This window comes from Anas acuta, chromosome 2 (assembly GCF_963932015.1).
Source record: "Anas acuta chromosome 2, bAnaAcu1.1, whole genome shotgun sequence".
NCBI classification, from domain to species: Eukaryota; Metazoa; Chordata; class Aves; order Anseriformes; family Anatidae; genus Anas; species Anas acuta.
In genome coordinates, this window is record NC_088980.1 from 14,688,451 (window position 1) to 14,703,206 (window position 14,756).

Genomic DNA, 14,756 nt, shown 5'->3' on the forward strand with positions numbered 1-14,756 from the left:
TAGAGAGGCTCAAGACATCATAAATACTTGCTTAGTGGAAGCCTGGAATTGGTAGAATCCTGAAAATGTGAATCGGAAAGACTTTTAACATTGAAATCAGATTGTAGTTTACACACAGATAATTAAAAGAGAATGTGGGAAAGAGGTACGCAGAAAACATATCATTTTAAAGATAAATTTTTTCTGAAAACTTAAATATGCTGAGTCAGAGGAATATCATTTAGACTGATCATCCTATACTTTGATATATATCTGATTTTTTTTTTTAATTTCTTTAACCCGTATTGGAATATAACCCTTTACCATATGGTAAAAAGCAGCTTGTGTCTGCTTACTCTAAGATTCTGAATCAAAACTGAGGTCTGAAGAGACTTCTTGACTTTGTGTACTTCTCATCATGACCTAGAGCCCAATGCCCATCTGTGCAGGATTAAGCATTTTGTTCCTATTAGTGTTGCGTTCTGAAAGACTACTTATGTACAAAAAGTGAAGTGTAATCTGGATTTTTTTGCAAGACTGCATATACTCTCAGCAAATAAGGAAATACACAGTCTTTGTATAAGTGTAATTTTAATTTTAATAATTCTGTCATCACCGTGATTACTGTATCTAAAGAAACAATTATCAAGTTTCAAAGCAAAAGAACACTGTAATCCTGCCATAGAACTGCCTGCCTTTCAAGGCTGTGGTTAACATTTTTGCTCTTCTGAGTACAGTATTTGGAATGTTAGATTTTAAGCATATTTAACCATTGTATTACCCTAAGGCAATAAACCTTAGCAAAAAGCAAAGTAGACTAATGAACAGATTCAGGTTTTACAGTTTATGCTTGAGTTTCTGCAATGTGTCTGTCAGCTCATGTTGCTTAATTAACATCAGTAATTATGCTTATAATGTCTTGTAGTCTGCCAGTCCTAATTTGCTAATTTTCTGTTCATTTTGAAACCTAGAGCACAGCATATGTTTCGCCAAGCCATGCGTACGCCGTTCATTTGGTTCCATGTGGTCCCTGCAGCAAGTAAAGAGAAGTACGAACAGTTGTCCCAGAGCGAGAAGAACACGTACTACTCCAACCGCTTCAGCCCTGATTCCCAGTATACCGATGGCAAAAGTATTCACAATTCTGGACTTCACACGTTACAAAGAATGTCTAGAGCGGGTAACCAGTCCGATCAGACAGAATCCTACTCTCAGCTACCTCATAGTGTGAATTCATCAGGGAAACCACCATCGGGCCTGGTACCATCACCTCAGAAAGTTCTCACCTCCACTGCAAACAGTGGGTATAACACCAAAAAGATAGGGAAGAGGCTCAGTATACAACTGAGAAAAGGTAAGGCGCTGGTGCATTTCTCATACATCATGAGGTGTATAAGTGTGGTGTATGTATATGTGTCCAATGCCGTTATGTTAGTCATGGCAGTCTGCAGATGCAATGGATTGGTTATTGAAACACAGGTGCTACTCATTCATTCTCAGGCCAAATGGTTGTTTTGTGCCCTAAAGCAGTCTTTCCTTGCCTTTGGCATATGCAGCATATTTATAAAAGGCCATTTTAAAGAATGCTTTAACGTTCCTTTCTGTCTCTTAACTAAAAAAGTGAAGTGTTATGAGTGCTACAACTTCTGTTGGCCAAGACCCAGGGAGTGAAGAACTATTTAACTAAAAAAAGTAAATAAGCTAAAATGGGCTATTTTCTGCACTTTACAGAAAATCATGACTTTATCATGACTTTCAAACTCAGTAGCTGGTTTTGCTGTTAGTTTTTAAAAGTCTGTTGAATTGAGCTGGTAGACTGGAGTTTCTAATTTCCAGCTAACGTGTTTTTTTTAGTCCACTGGGATGTGAAAGTCTTTGTTTAAACAGTTGAGAAGTAACGTGATATTTCCTATCTTGGGCCTTATGCTAATGTAATTCGAATAGGGGTGAGAGACTATTTAAGGGCAGAGAAGAAAGCACTGCCTGCTTCTCTTAACATCTGTATTATATGTATTTACTACATGTAGATGCATCTGTGCATCTACACTCATGGAATTTGTATGACACATTAAATGCACTTAGTGAGGAAAATTGATATTTTTTTATACAGTTACCATCTAGATGCTTTTAACAGTGTTTAAATTACAGTAAAATGGCATCTAGGTATAAATATTTCTTATCTCTTTGTAAAAGATTTTTCAAAAGATTATACATGCTGCAAGCTCTATGATATTAAAATGAGCATGTTTGAGGTTAGATATAACCTTTGGTCTCTAGGAACAAGAACTTTATTTACGTTACACAGCAAAAAATTTACCTGTTCGACAACATTCTCCGTGAACTTGAAATATTTTCCCCTTAGGAAATTTTATCTGCTTAGTGTTAATAATTCTTATTAATTACTTTTTTTTTTTTTTTTTTTATAGAAAAGTACCAAAGACAGTGCATTGAATGGTAGATATTTTAGTTTCACAGGTGCCAGGCTACTTGTCACATTATCATAATGCTTTCTTTTCTATGAACTTCACATGAACCACCAGATTGCTTCTTTCTGGTTGCTGAATTTTAAGCTCTACAAACTTAGATGACATAAGGTTGAGTTGACAGTTTGCTTCTGTTGTTGATGCTCCTTCAAGAAATACTTCAGGCCATCAGCTCAAATCAGCCTGCTTGGAAAAACTTACTGCTATTGGCTGAGTAAGGAGTTACTCTGCTTACACAGAAGTTTTCAGACACTGCAGTGATTTTTACGTATTTTTTGGTGTCTACTGTCATTTGGACATTATGTAAAATAGTTCTTAGCCAGGAGTGTAAATACATATTTCATATAATTTAAAAGCAACAACAAATGAATATGGAATATGGAAAAACAATATTTTTGCATAAAATGTGTGTGACATAGATGATAAGAAAATGTAATTTTTATATATTATGGATTCTTTGATTGACGTGAGTTTACATTTTGGTCCTCTTGCACTGGGTATTATTCCATTAATAATCTCTCCCCACCTCTATAATGTAATTCAGCTTTACAAGCACGAGTACATTCGGTGGTTTTGGAGAGGAGGAGATGCATGCTACCTATTGAAGTGACCTGTAAGATTCTTCAACATCTAGTTCACACCAGAAAAAAAATAACTTTTGCTAATAAAAGCTTTGAAATCCATAGCTAAAATATATTTCAGAAGTTTACAGGGAATATTTGCTCTTAACATTGTTTATATGAGAATAATACTTATGCAGAGATTACACCTTTCTCAGATTATAGAGACAGAAACTGTTTAGTGTTCCATATTTTGTGTGTGATGATATTAAAAAAAAATAATCTGTGCATAAAGAAGGGTACCTCTTTATCACTGCTGTCCTTCATTTGTTAATTTACACTGTGACGAGAGGAGAGGTAAAGCATCCCATTTTGGCTTTCATTTGATTGCTCTGAGAACATACATCTGGAGCAACAAATGAAGCAAAACACTTAAGTATATGCCTAAGTTGTTTGTTATAAATACGAGTACAATAGGGATGCTAATCATCTTTGATTATTTCTAATGAAGGATGTTGTAATAATACAGGCTTTATGGGAACTTAACAAATGTGCTTTCTTTGTAGCTAACAGACAGTAGTTATTTCACCAATTACCATCATTAAATTAAAAAATGTGCATTAAGGTATACAAGCATGTAAGGCTTCATCTTAAAATTCACTTTAGATTTAACCTGTGCGTTCTGGTTAATGATGTAGTATATGAGAATTGACTTTTTTTCAATACAGAGAGACCTTTATTACAGCTGCGTTTCTATATATTGCATGAGCTATATTATATAAAATGACATGGTAAGATAGCCCTACAGTATGTGCTTCTGTAATTATGATTTCTTAATATTTATTGCTGTTTTGGCATTTTAAAATAACCTGAACTTTCATAGGATTTAGCTGTTTAATAAAGTCAGAAGAGAAGGTCAGTCATATGTTTCAGTCAATGCAGAATGTTTGTTGGCTTTTCTAAATGAAAATGGATATCTGTTTATCTTTCCTTAAAGGTCAGGGCCTGAACTTTTAGCATATAGATGTAGGGGTTATTACTGATATTCGAATGCTGTTAGGGTGTATAACAGTCTGGCTTAATAGTTCACGCAAATTAAGATAGCACAAGAGATGACAGCCACACTATGTTTATATATATATATTAGGGTAAGATCATACTCAGTATTTTACAAAATTCCAAAAAAAATAATATATAAAAAAAAGTTTTTTACAGCTAATATTTAGAGAAAATAAGATCACTGATGTAGCACACAGAGGGTTAGGAAAAATTTTTATCTCATCTAAAATAGTACAGTTCCAGAGTGATTTTTTTGACTGCAAAAAATTTAGTCCAGCACTTATAAGTAACCTATGATACACCAAAGTATTCTAAGGCTCTGTCTCTGAGCATGTGCAGCATTTAGCCTGGTAACTCAACTGAAGTGTTCAAAATACTTCTTTTCAATTGGACATTGCATTAATCAGATTTGCATTAATTGGACATTGCATTAATCAGATATTTTTGACTGTACTAAGTACAAGTCCAAAGTACTCAATCTTTAAATTAGCTTCTTCAAATTTGATTGCCCTCAAATATGATAATACTGTGCTGGATCATTTCTAACTATATCTGCCTTTTTTGTCCAGATAAATTGAATATATAATTATTTAGGTAAAATGTCAAAATCGAGCTCCTGTTTTCTAAGTTGGTCTTAGTTGCACCAAATATTTAGCGATTTTTTGTCTGAAATGTTCAGTGTGTTTGGCCTTCAGTCCATATCTCTCTGCTGCCAGCCAGGGGAACTGTGCTCATCTCTTCCTTCTTGGACCAAAAAGTATTTATCTCTTGTAAAATATTATAGCTTCACGGGAAATAAATTAGTGGTAGAACTACAGGATAACCTTATAACAAGAAACCTGTAGGAATTGACAGGCCCATCACGGAAAGGGCGTAGTAGCCATGTTCTAGGAGATGGTTAGTCCTGAAAGGAAGGAGCCACTTTAGTGCACTACAACAGAGAAGAAATGTGTAAATTGTAGATGTGAGCAGGATTACAAGGCTCCTTGCTCTTCAGACTTTCCTACTGGATTCCTGTTCACTTGCTCTCCCTTCTGTGGTTGCTACTGCACCGTCTCGTATACAGAACCCAAACGCTGCAAGTCCCACCAGGTGACTGGGCATTCAGTGTTGTGGCACCTTTACACTCAGCCCTGCAACACCTGACTTTTTTCTGCAGGAGTCATTAGAGACATAAGTAAGATGGTATGGGTAGTTTCAAAGCATGCTAATTTAAGATACTAAAAAAAGATATTAAACTGACATTAATATATATAAAACATAAGGATGTTAAGATAATGGAATGCATACAGAGGAGGACAGCAAAGCTGGTTAAAGGTCAGGAAGGTAAGTTCTGTGAGGAGAGGCTTAGGACACTCGTTTTTTCTAGTCTGTAGAAAAGGAGGCCAAGAGGCGACCTCATTGTCTCTACAACTTTCTGAGGAGGGGAAGTAGAGGGGGAGGTGGTCACCTCTTCTTTCTGGTAACCATTGACAGGATGTGTAGGAATGGCACAAAGCTGCACCAAAGGAGGTTCAGACTGAATTTTAGGAAAAATTTCTTTATCATGAGGGTGCTAAACTGTGGAACAGTCTTCCTAGTGAGGTGCTTGATGCCCTATGCTTGTCAATACTCAAGAGGTATTTGGATAATGCCCTTCATAACATGCTTTAAATTTTGGTTAGCCCCGAAGTGGCCAGATAGTTGGACTCGATGGTCTTAGTAGGTCCCTTCCAACTGAACTGTTCTATTCTGTCCTGTTCTGTTCTAAAATTCCATCATATTTGTTCTGGAGTAAAACATACGTATGGGCAGTTACTTGTTTTACTTATGTTAAACGGCTTAAATAGCAGAGCATCCAAGACAGGATCTTAAACTTGACTAATAAGATATCCTGCATCATATATCTGAACTGTACAGATTTACATGCATTTTTCATCATTATCTCCTGCTTTCCCACACAGTTTTTTGAGCCAGACTTTGAACTGACATTTAAAATTTTTATTTAAAATTTCTTTTGAAATGATTGAAATGTTATCTTAGACACAGGCTGATTTTAGATTTTCTTTTGAGATGCAGTAGTGGTGTTTGTCACTTTTGAAATGAAATATGTAGGTTCCTAAATTGCTTAACTGACCTTGAGAAATGAGATTCAGAAGGGAAGCAAATAATATTGGGCATTACTAGCCACTGAAGTAAAATAAACTGCATTGAGTTTCACCTTTCCACTTTTTTTCACACTTCTCATCACTATTTATTAGCAGACTGTAGCAAAAAAAGGAAGAATGTTTCTATTAGGTTGATCAAAGATCTTCTTGAGAAGTCTGAGCTTTGCTTGGAGAAAAAAGTTATCTCAAATCATGCAACTGCATAAAAAGGGCCATGCAATTAATTTGTCTTGATTGTGTGTGTGTGGCTGCAGAAATTTTCTAGACAGCTGAGCAGTTAAACTTCTAAGCAGTCATTTGCACTTATAATTATGCCGACTGTTCACGCACAAATTCTGAAAATGTGGGGCTTAAAATAGGGGCATTAAAATAACTTTTCAGGAAGTATCTAAAATGGTTACATTATGGTCTTGGTTACATTATGGAAGCCCTTATCAATGAGGATAGCATATTTTCTGTTCAGCTCTTGCATGAGGTTCAGTCCTTAATAAAAACTGCTTTCTAGGGTAAAATAGTAGGATAATTATTTTGGCAATCATCCATCCGTACATGGATGTCAAGAAATAGTCTACTGTGAAAAAGCAGGAATTTGAAATGCTTGGAAGGAAAGTGTCTGCTCTGATTATTGTCACAGAAAGTTCAGCCCTTCTACTTAGTTTTGTTGCAGTGTTATCTCCCTCCCTGTGCTTAATAATTTCATAATGTAATGCTTTCATTAAGTGGGGATGTTTTATTTTGTAATTCAGTTGTATAAACTACTTTCTGTCACAAACTGTTTGCATGTGTAACCAACATCCCATATTATTTTTTAAAATGAGATTGTGTTTCATGTCTTTCATGTTGTAATGAAGAATCTGCACTTTTCCTTCACAATCCTTTATTCTGTCTGAAAACTCTTCACCCATATGCATTTTCCATATTTAGGTTGTTCTAAAATGATCTCTGCTTTTCTTGCATAAGTACTATTAAATACAGTCCCAATTGTCTGGTTATCAAACATTATACATTGTTTTAGAGGTGAGGTTTAGTGTGTTGTTTTTAGTTTGTTTGCTTTTTTTTCTTTTTCTTTTTTAATTTAGGGAGATCTGTACTGAAATACCTTACAACTCATCTGCATTTTCTTAAATTAAAGGAGAAAAAAGAGCATGATTTACTTCAAGTTCTGCTTGCAGTCCTGAAGGGGAAGATAACTAAGAGAAGTATTGTAAAAAGTTGACAGTGTAGGTCCTTCAGACATTCCCTGTTGGGTCTCTGAACTAATGTCCTTTTGAGAGTGACATGAAAGCACTGGAACCAATGTTGAGGTGATGCTTGCTTTTTGTCTTGTATTCTGGCAGTATTTCAGTAGTGCATTTTTCTCCTGAGAATTTAGACCTCCTGTTGATGCTGGTTGAGGACTGCACAATTTTTCATGCAGAAGAGGCACAGAATGTAAGATGTGTATCCAGACACACATCCCTACAATCAAGAAGATAACCCTAGCGTTAGTGAGAAATTAAACACTTCACTAGGAGATAATAGGAAATCTAGCAATCTCCACCAAGGTTTAATAATTATTTTAACATCCTGTCTGTTTACAGTCAGGCTGATTCCATGTAAGATGATAACATTCATTTTGAACATATGTTTAAGGAAATTCTGTGCAGGATTTTTTTCTATTTTTTTATTTTATTTTATTTTTTTACATGTCGTATTGCTAATAGAATCAATTTATTTCAAAACAGCAACTGAAACATCAAATTGCCTCAATTCAATTTGTACAACACCGTTCCTTTACTGTTGTAACTGTCCTTTTTATTTATCTAAAACTACTTTGTCTTCAGGTCAGAGCTGGCTGAGCTCTCTAGGGTAACATGACCTTAGAAGGCGTGTTGAGCATAGCATTCATGAGAAAAGGGGAGCTCTAACTTGTTGAGAAAGATGCTGATATATCAAAAGAAGACTAAGAATTTGAATTACACGAATTAGTGGGTAATTTTTAAATGTTATTATCACTTGATGTAATTTGATAGTTGTCAGAGATGACAGCTATGGAGAGAGGAAGATGTTCTATTACATTTCTTTTTAAAATCTCTAAAAGATTAAGTTGAACATAATCTAGACCTTGCAAACTTAAACTCCTAGCTTTGAGTAGGATGACTCCCGTGTTTTCACACAGATGGAAATTCCTCCTTTTTTCTGCTCTTGTTCTGGTTCTGCCTATATGTGTCCAGTTTCTTCCATCTTAAAGGCTTTTTTTAAATTATAAATTGGAGTTATGAGCGGCTTCTACAGCAAGTTTTCACAATTCCCTTGTTATGGTAACCTACAATTTTACATTATCAGAACTAAAAGCATTTTAGCATCAGGGAGATGTTATATGCATTTCGATTAATGGAACTACTGAAATGCATGGAATAGGTATAACTGAATTAGTTATGTGTATAAAAAGGGAGGAAAAAAAAAAAGCTTAAAATCAATCCAGTCATAGAAGTTGTATTTTTGGCCTCAGTCAAACATAACTGTTTATTTCCTGATCTTGACAACTTTTAACTTTAATACAATAAGCTTGGGAGTTTGCGAAGCTATATTATACAGGTAAGGGCAGCTATAGTACATGAATAGTAAAGTGAAGCTGTGAAAAAATCAGCTTTTGGCTGTCATTTTCATCAACCTCATGCAAAGCTGCATAAAGCAGCAGAGCAAAATGAAGCCCAGTCAAGCCCTCTCTTTCCACAGAAGCAAGTAATTAGAATTTTATTCTGCTAATATCTGGACCCAGTTGGGGTGGATTTGCGGTGTTCTGCTAGCTTTGGTAAAGGCTTTCTGAAGATTTGACAGCAGAAAATGCCACAGTCCAGGCTTATATCCTGTATGCATTTGTAATGTGAACATTTCAACTTCTGTTTTTTTTCCATGGGGATTTAAAGTGGAGTGTGTGAACCAGACATCTGTAATGACACCATAATCGGGCTATGGGGATTAAGCTTATTAATAATGAAATATTGTCCTGGGCATGCTGTCATGTTTTGATATTACTTTAGAAATTTTAAAACACAAAATATGTATTCAAAGACCAGTATTCTACACAGATCCTTAAATGAAGGAAAAGATAAGTTCAATCAGAAGCTGAGTTGCTACTTAAAAAAACACAAACCAAACCACTTTCATTTTTATAGATCATCTTCACATATTGCAAGGAGCTAAAGAGCTCTATGAACGTTTGAAGCATCATTAAAATTGTGAAGTCTCCAAAGTAAAATATGGATGTTATGAGATCCAATATTTTTTCATTTCTGTGTAATAGCACTGATAAATTTTATATCAGCCTGAAAGTGAATGAAGACTGTCAGATTCAAATACCATTTTTTTTTCCATCTATCTTGAATGCTGCAGACATAAGGAAGGGAAGTTGTGTCATGATAGTTAGCCTTGAGGAATTGATGGAAATTTCTTCAACAATATGAGTTGCAAACACTTGCTGTGGATAAATTAGGACTTAGCTACTTTCAAGATGAAGACTTTAAAAGGTTATGTCCCTTCAGTCACCTAGAATCATAGAATATCCTGGGTTGAAGGGGGACCCACAAGGATCATCAAGTCCAACTCCTGGCTCCACACAGGACCACCCAAAAACAAAACCGTATGTGTGAGAGCATTATCCAAATACTTCTTGAACTCCAGCAGGCTTGGTGGTATGACCACTTCCCTAAGGAGCCTGTCCCAGAGCCCGGCCGCCCTCTGGGTGCAGAACCTTTCCCTAACCCCCAGCCTGACCCTCCCCTGTCCCAGCTCCATGCCATCCCCTTGGGTCCTGTCGCTGTCCCCAGAGAGCAGAGCTCAGCGCCTGCCCCTCCGCTCCCCTCGTGAGGCAGCTGCAGGCCGCCATGAGACCTCCCCTCAGCCTGCTCTGCTTGGGCCTGAGCAAACCCAGGGCCCTCAGCCACTCCTCATACGTATTTCCCTCCAGACCCTTCACCATCCCGTTAGCCCTGAACACACTCTAATAGTCTTATGTCCTTCCTATAACATGGTGCCCAAAAGTGCACACACTACACGAGGTGAGGTTGCACCAGAGCAGAGTGGGACAATCCCTTGCTCAACCAGCTAGCAGTGCCATGCCTGATGCGCTCCAGGATATGGTTGGCCCTTTTGGCTGCCGGGGCACATTGTTTGCTCATCGTCAATTTGCCATCAACCAGAGCCCCCAGATCCCTTTCTGCTGTGCTACTCTCCAGCCTGTTGCCCGCAATCTGTCTGTATATCTAACGCTGTCCCATCCTAGGTGCAAAATCCAGCACAACTGACTGTGTCAACAACTGTGTCAACTTACTTTTTTCCATGACTGCCGTTTTGACAACAAAATATATTGTACTTCTATACAATATCTTAACAACAAAATATATTGTAAATCTAGGTTGGGCATGTGTGTGCCCACGTAGTGAACTTGAACTGTAGACATATCTTGACAGCTTATGAGGTGTTTCAAATTGGAGTTTTAGATACTGGCACTCTGTCAGGGAGGCTCTCGGCTGAATGGCTGGTTGGTTTTTATGCTAAGTTAAATGTTCTGAATGCACTTAGGTATAATGTTGTGGAGGCCTCGGCACAGATTTTCAAAGGTTTTCAATAACAATGGATGGATTGTTTTAGATAGAGGATCACAAATGAGCTTTCTACATAGTAGGAAAGACTTCTGTTTGTCCTCTCTGCTTGTGAATACCAGCGCTGGTGGGCTGCTGCCATAACGTACACTTCAGGGACCAGTTGTGGGCATTTCTTTGAGATATGAGGAAGCTTCATTTGCCATATTGACTGAATGCCCTTGTGGATTTCTCCAGGTCATCTTAAAGGTCTCTGTTTTGCCTCAGTCCATTTTAACTGAGTGTTGTCAGACACTGTGGTGCACAGCATGACCTCAGCAGGGAGTGTAGGAGTTACTGCCTGGCTCTGCCACCTGCTAGCAGCACATCGCTGCATGGCACCACATGTGGTGGGATCTGACAAGAGCCAGGCTGGGAACCCCACATGGCAGAGGAGCTGCTGACAGAGAACAGCCTGAGGTCTCTCAGAGCAGAAAGAATAAGACCAGTGAGCTCCAGTTCTGCCCATTCCCTGCCAGTGCCCATAACAGAGCTAGTGAAGCTCCATGGTCCACTGTCAACCACCCTCAGTGGAAGAGTGACAGTAGAGAAAGAGAGGATTATTGACAAAACCCAGATTGACGTGGGGGAAGGCAGTGATAGGACATCAGATATGCTTTCTTCTGGTTCCTTGTCACTCATCTCATCTGAAATAGAAAGATGGAATATGGCAATATGGCAATGACTTGGAAATCAGAACAGCGAGTTACAGGGAGGGCCTGCTAAGCCACCTGTGCCAAGAGTCAGTACTTCATCTATATTGTGCTTTTTTGTTGTGTGTTTTTTTTTTTTTTTTTTTCCATGCAGTAATTCTTAAATCCTACATATGTATTTTCATGGATTGTATCAGTCAGGTATGCATTTGTTCTGCTGGATAAAGTTAAAACACAATATAAAATATAAAAAGTTCATTTTAACAAATAATATTTTGTATTCTTTATGCAGGTACAGAAGGCTTGGGATTTAGCATTACTTCAAGAGATGTCCCAATTGGTGGCTCAGCTCCAATTTATGTGAAAAATATCCTTCCAAGAGGTGCAGCTATTCAAGATGGAAGACTAAAAGCTGGGGACCGATTAATTGAGGTGAAGTGTTGCATGTTGTTTGTCTGTTATTTGATGTGAGCCCATGGACTAGTTCGCTTCAAAAGCTCTTAATAGTTTATGATAGGGGGGTAGTGCTACTGAGAATCAAGGCTACTCCCCTCCTGAAGGGAGGATGTTCTCAAGGGAATTAAAATTCTCTTAAATTGGCATACAGCAGATATCTTCCTGCGGATCTAGCTGGAATGACATAAGATGTTACCACCCACAGCTCTTCATTACTGTCCCTAAGCCAAATGACACTGGAGGTACAGCTGAGATTTTTGTAACTGCTTCTCTGTGCCTTAACTTCACTTTACTGCAGAATTGACAAAGTCAGCTTGAATTGTTGCTAGAGGACATAGCCTTCTGTAATTACTGTCATTGCTGAAAGTATTTCAAGGTAACCCAAATGACTTGGGTAGAAGGAGACTAAGAAGCACTTAAGAAGATAGTTATGGCATCTCAACTGTGTGAGCTGTGATCTCTTATGAGGGGAAGGAATAAGATGGTTTGCTATCTTCCAAGCACCAAGCTCTCTTGCTTAACACTATTAGTTGATTTGCCTTACGTTTCCATAATGTTTCTGAACAGCTCAGTCTGATAATATCCTATCTTTCCTGGGCTTCTCCGTTAAACAAGCTAGCTCATAGAATCATACAGTGGGAAATTTTCCAGTAAATGTTCCATATTTGTCTTTACTGTGTAAGTTGCATATGGAGGCCAAGGGGTCAAATCGCTGAACAAAAGCAAAATAAAGAACAACTGACTCTGAGTTATTTGGAGAAACAAATGTTTTCTACTTTTGGCACAATTTGCTCTGGAAGATGTATTTGGAAGATATGTAAAACACCAAGACGTGGAAGCAGAACCATCTTTGGATTACACATTGTTTTTTGTCAAAAGATTTCTATGCAGAAATACTGATAGATTAAATTAGTTTAGAGTATAATGTGGAATATACTGTTGCTGCTTAACATTGCTGGAAACATTGCTGTCTTATTTCTCATTTGTATTCATATGTAAAGAATGCATGCCTTATTAGTAATGTTATATCTAGCATAAATTCTTATGAATTCTTGAAGGAAGGTAAGAGTGAAGTGTAGTAAGTAAGAGTACCGAGGATTGAGAACAGGAAAAAGAAAATACAAGTAAAGCCAGGTTATTGACTGGAGGATTGAAATAGCAAAAGCAAGAAAACTACTACTACTACTATGTATCTGTTTGAAAGAGAGAAAGAGAGAGAAAACAGCCATGAAAGAGGTCAGATTAAATACAATTGTTTCATAGAAGAGTTTTTTTTTGTTTGTTTGTTTTTTTTTGTAGTTCTTTGGCCACTGTTATTATCTAGGTTTGTGTAATATTTCTAGACAAAGGACTGGTGGTCTGTTCCTGAAGATCAAGTAAGTATGGTTTGAGTTTATTTGGGTAATTTAGTTTTGTAATTTACTGCAGTTTCTATTAAATGGAATTTATACTGAGCCAATGAGCAATTTATTGCAGTGAGTTTTTAATACTATTTCAGGAGAATCAGTTGTATTTTCTATATGAATTTATAATATTTTTTCCAATTCCAGAGTCTTATCAAATTCTAATATTTCCTTTGTCACAGGTAAATGGAGTTGATTTAACAGGCAAAACTCAAGAAGAAGTTGTGTCCTTGCTGAGAAGCACCAAGATGGGAGGGACCGTCAGCCTTCAGATTTTTCGACAGGAAGAAACATTCCATCCAAGGGAACTGGTGCGTAAAATAGAGAGAAGCTAAGAGATTTAGATGAATGTGAGCAAATGATTTGATCTTGTCACCTACTAGTAAACATGCATGATCAGCACTGCATATAAGCAATAAAAAATGGTATTTTGCTTTATTTAGGATGTTTTACATGAATGTTTTTTATCCTCTTTGAGATCTGGTTATGGAATTAAATATTTGTTAATAATGTATAAGTGAGAATTTTACTTCGAGTGAAGATGTTTACTAGAGAAGAAGCTCCTGGATGAACTTTATTTGGTTGCATGCAGACAAGCAGATTATTTCATATCTTTCACATAGGCAAATCTATGTTTGAAAGCTTGCCATTCATCCCTCTACTTGCTCACTAAAATATTTCAGTGCATATGATATTATGCCAAAACAGGATATGTAAATACCTTTCTATCAAAAAGTGGAATATATAAGAAATAGTAGCCTTTTTTGAATATAACTGCAATCTCTCTATGGAATGGAAACCCTGCAGTTATTAATTTAGCAGGGTAATTCAGAAAATGTTTCTGAGGAATTTACGTGAAATGGAAATAAAATGGTGTTTCGTACTGTTTCATACATTACCTGTTCCACTTGCATAGTGTATACAGATATTTCTCTGATAATTATTCAAGATAATTTCTGTTATGAAAAGGTAGACTGTGAATGTAGCAGTCTTACTTTGTTCTGTATTCAATTAAGTTTCTGAAGTTATTTATTATTTGTATTATCATAGCTATATATAGCTCTAAAAATAAATTATTTGGCTGCATTATCATAAGAAGATAGACAAATATTAGTGTGATGAATAGATTGCTTAATTTTTCTATTGGATTTGTGGTATTTTGAATGCAAAAAGAATGAATTTTTGTTTGGCCATATCAAGACATTTAACATTAGTCTTTTACTTTTCAAAGCTACAATTAAACCTAGTAAGTCAAAGTGACAGGGAAGGTTGCAAATGAACCACAATTTTAGCTTAATATTCTTGGAACATAACTTAAGATACTGATAAAGTTAAGTGAAAGTTGTCATAAAATGAGGAGAACTGAACTATTTGAAGTCATATTATGCCCTACA

The 14,756-nt window shown here is 36.7% G+C and overlaps 1 protein-coding gene across 24 annotated transcripts in view; it reads left to right on the top strand.

Annotated features, from left to right (window-relative positions):
- Positions 1–14,756, top strand: part of PARD3 (par-3 family cell polarity regulator) — a 444,438-nt gene that overhangs the window by 234,993 nt on the left and 194,689 nt on the right. For 13 of the 24 annotated variants that reach the window (XM_068673555.1, XM_068673556.1, XM_068673553.1 and 10 more), the window contains 4 exons: positions 951–1,333; positions 11,796–11,935; positions 13,303–13,335; positions 13,545–13,673. In XM_068673555.1, coding sequence (XP_068529656.1) covers positions 951–1,333; positions 11,796–11,935; positions 13,303–13,335; positions 13,545–13,673 — 685 coding nt within the window. The remainder of the gene's footprint in view (positions 1–950; positions 1,334–11,795; positions 11,936–13,302; positions 13,336–13,544; positions 13,674–14,756) is intronic. The other 11 variants (XM_068673558.1, XM_068673536.1, XM_068673557.1 and 8 more) reach the window with 1 other exon arrangement.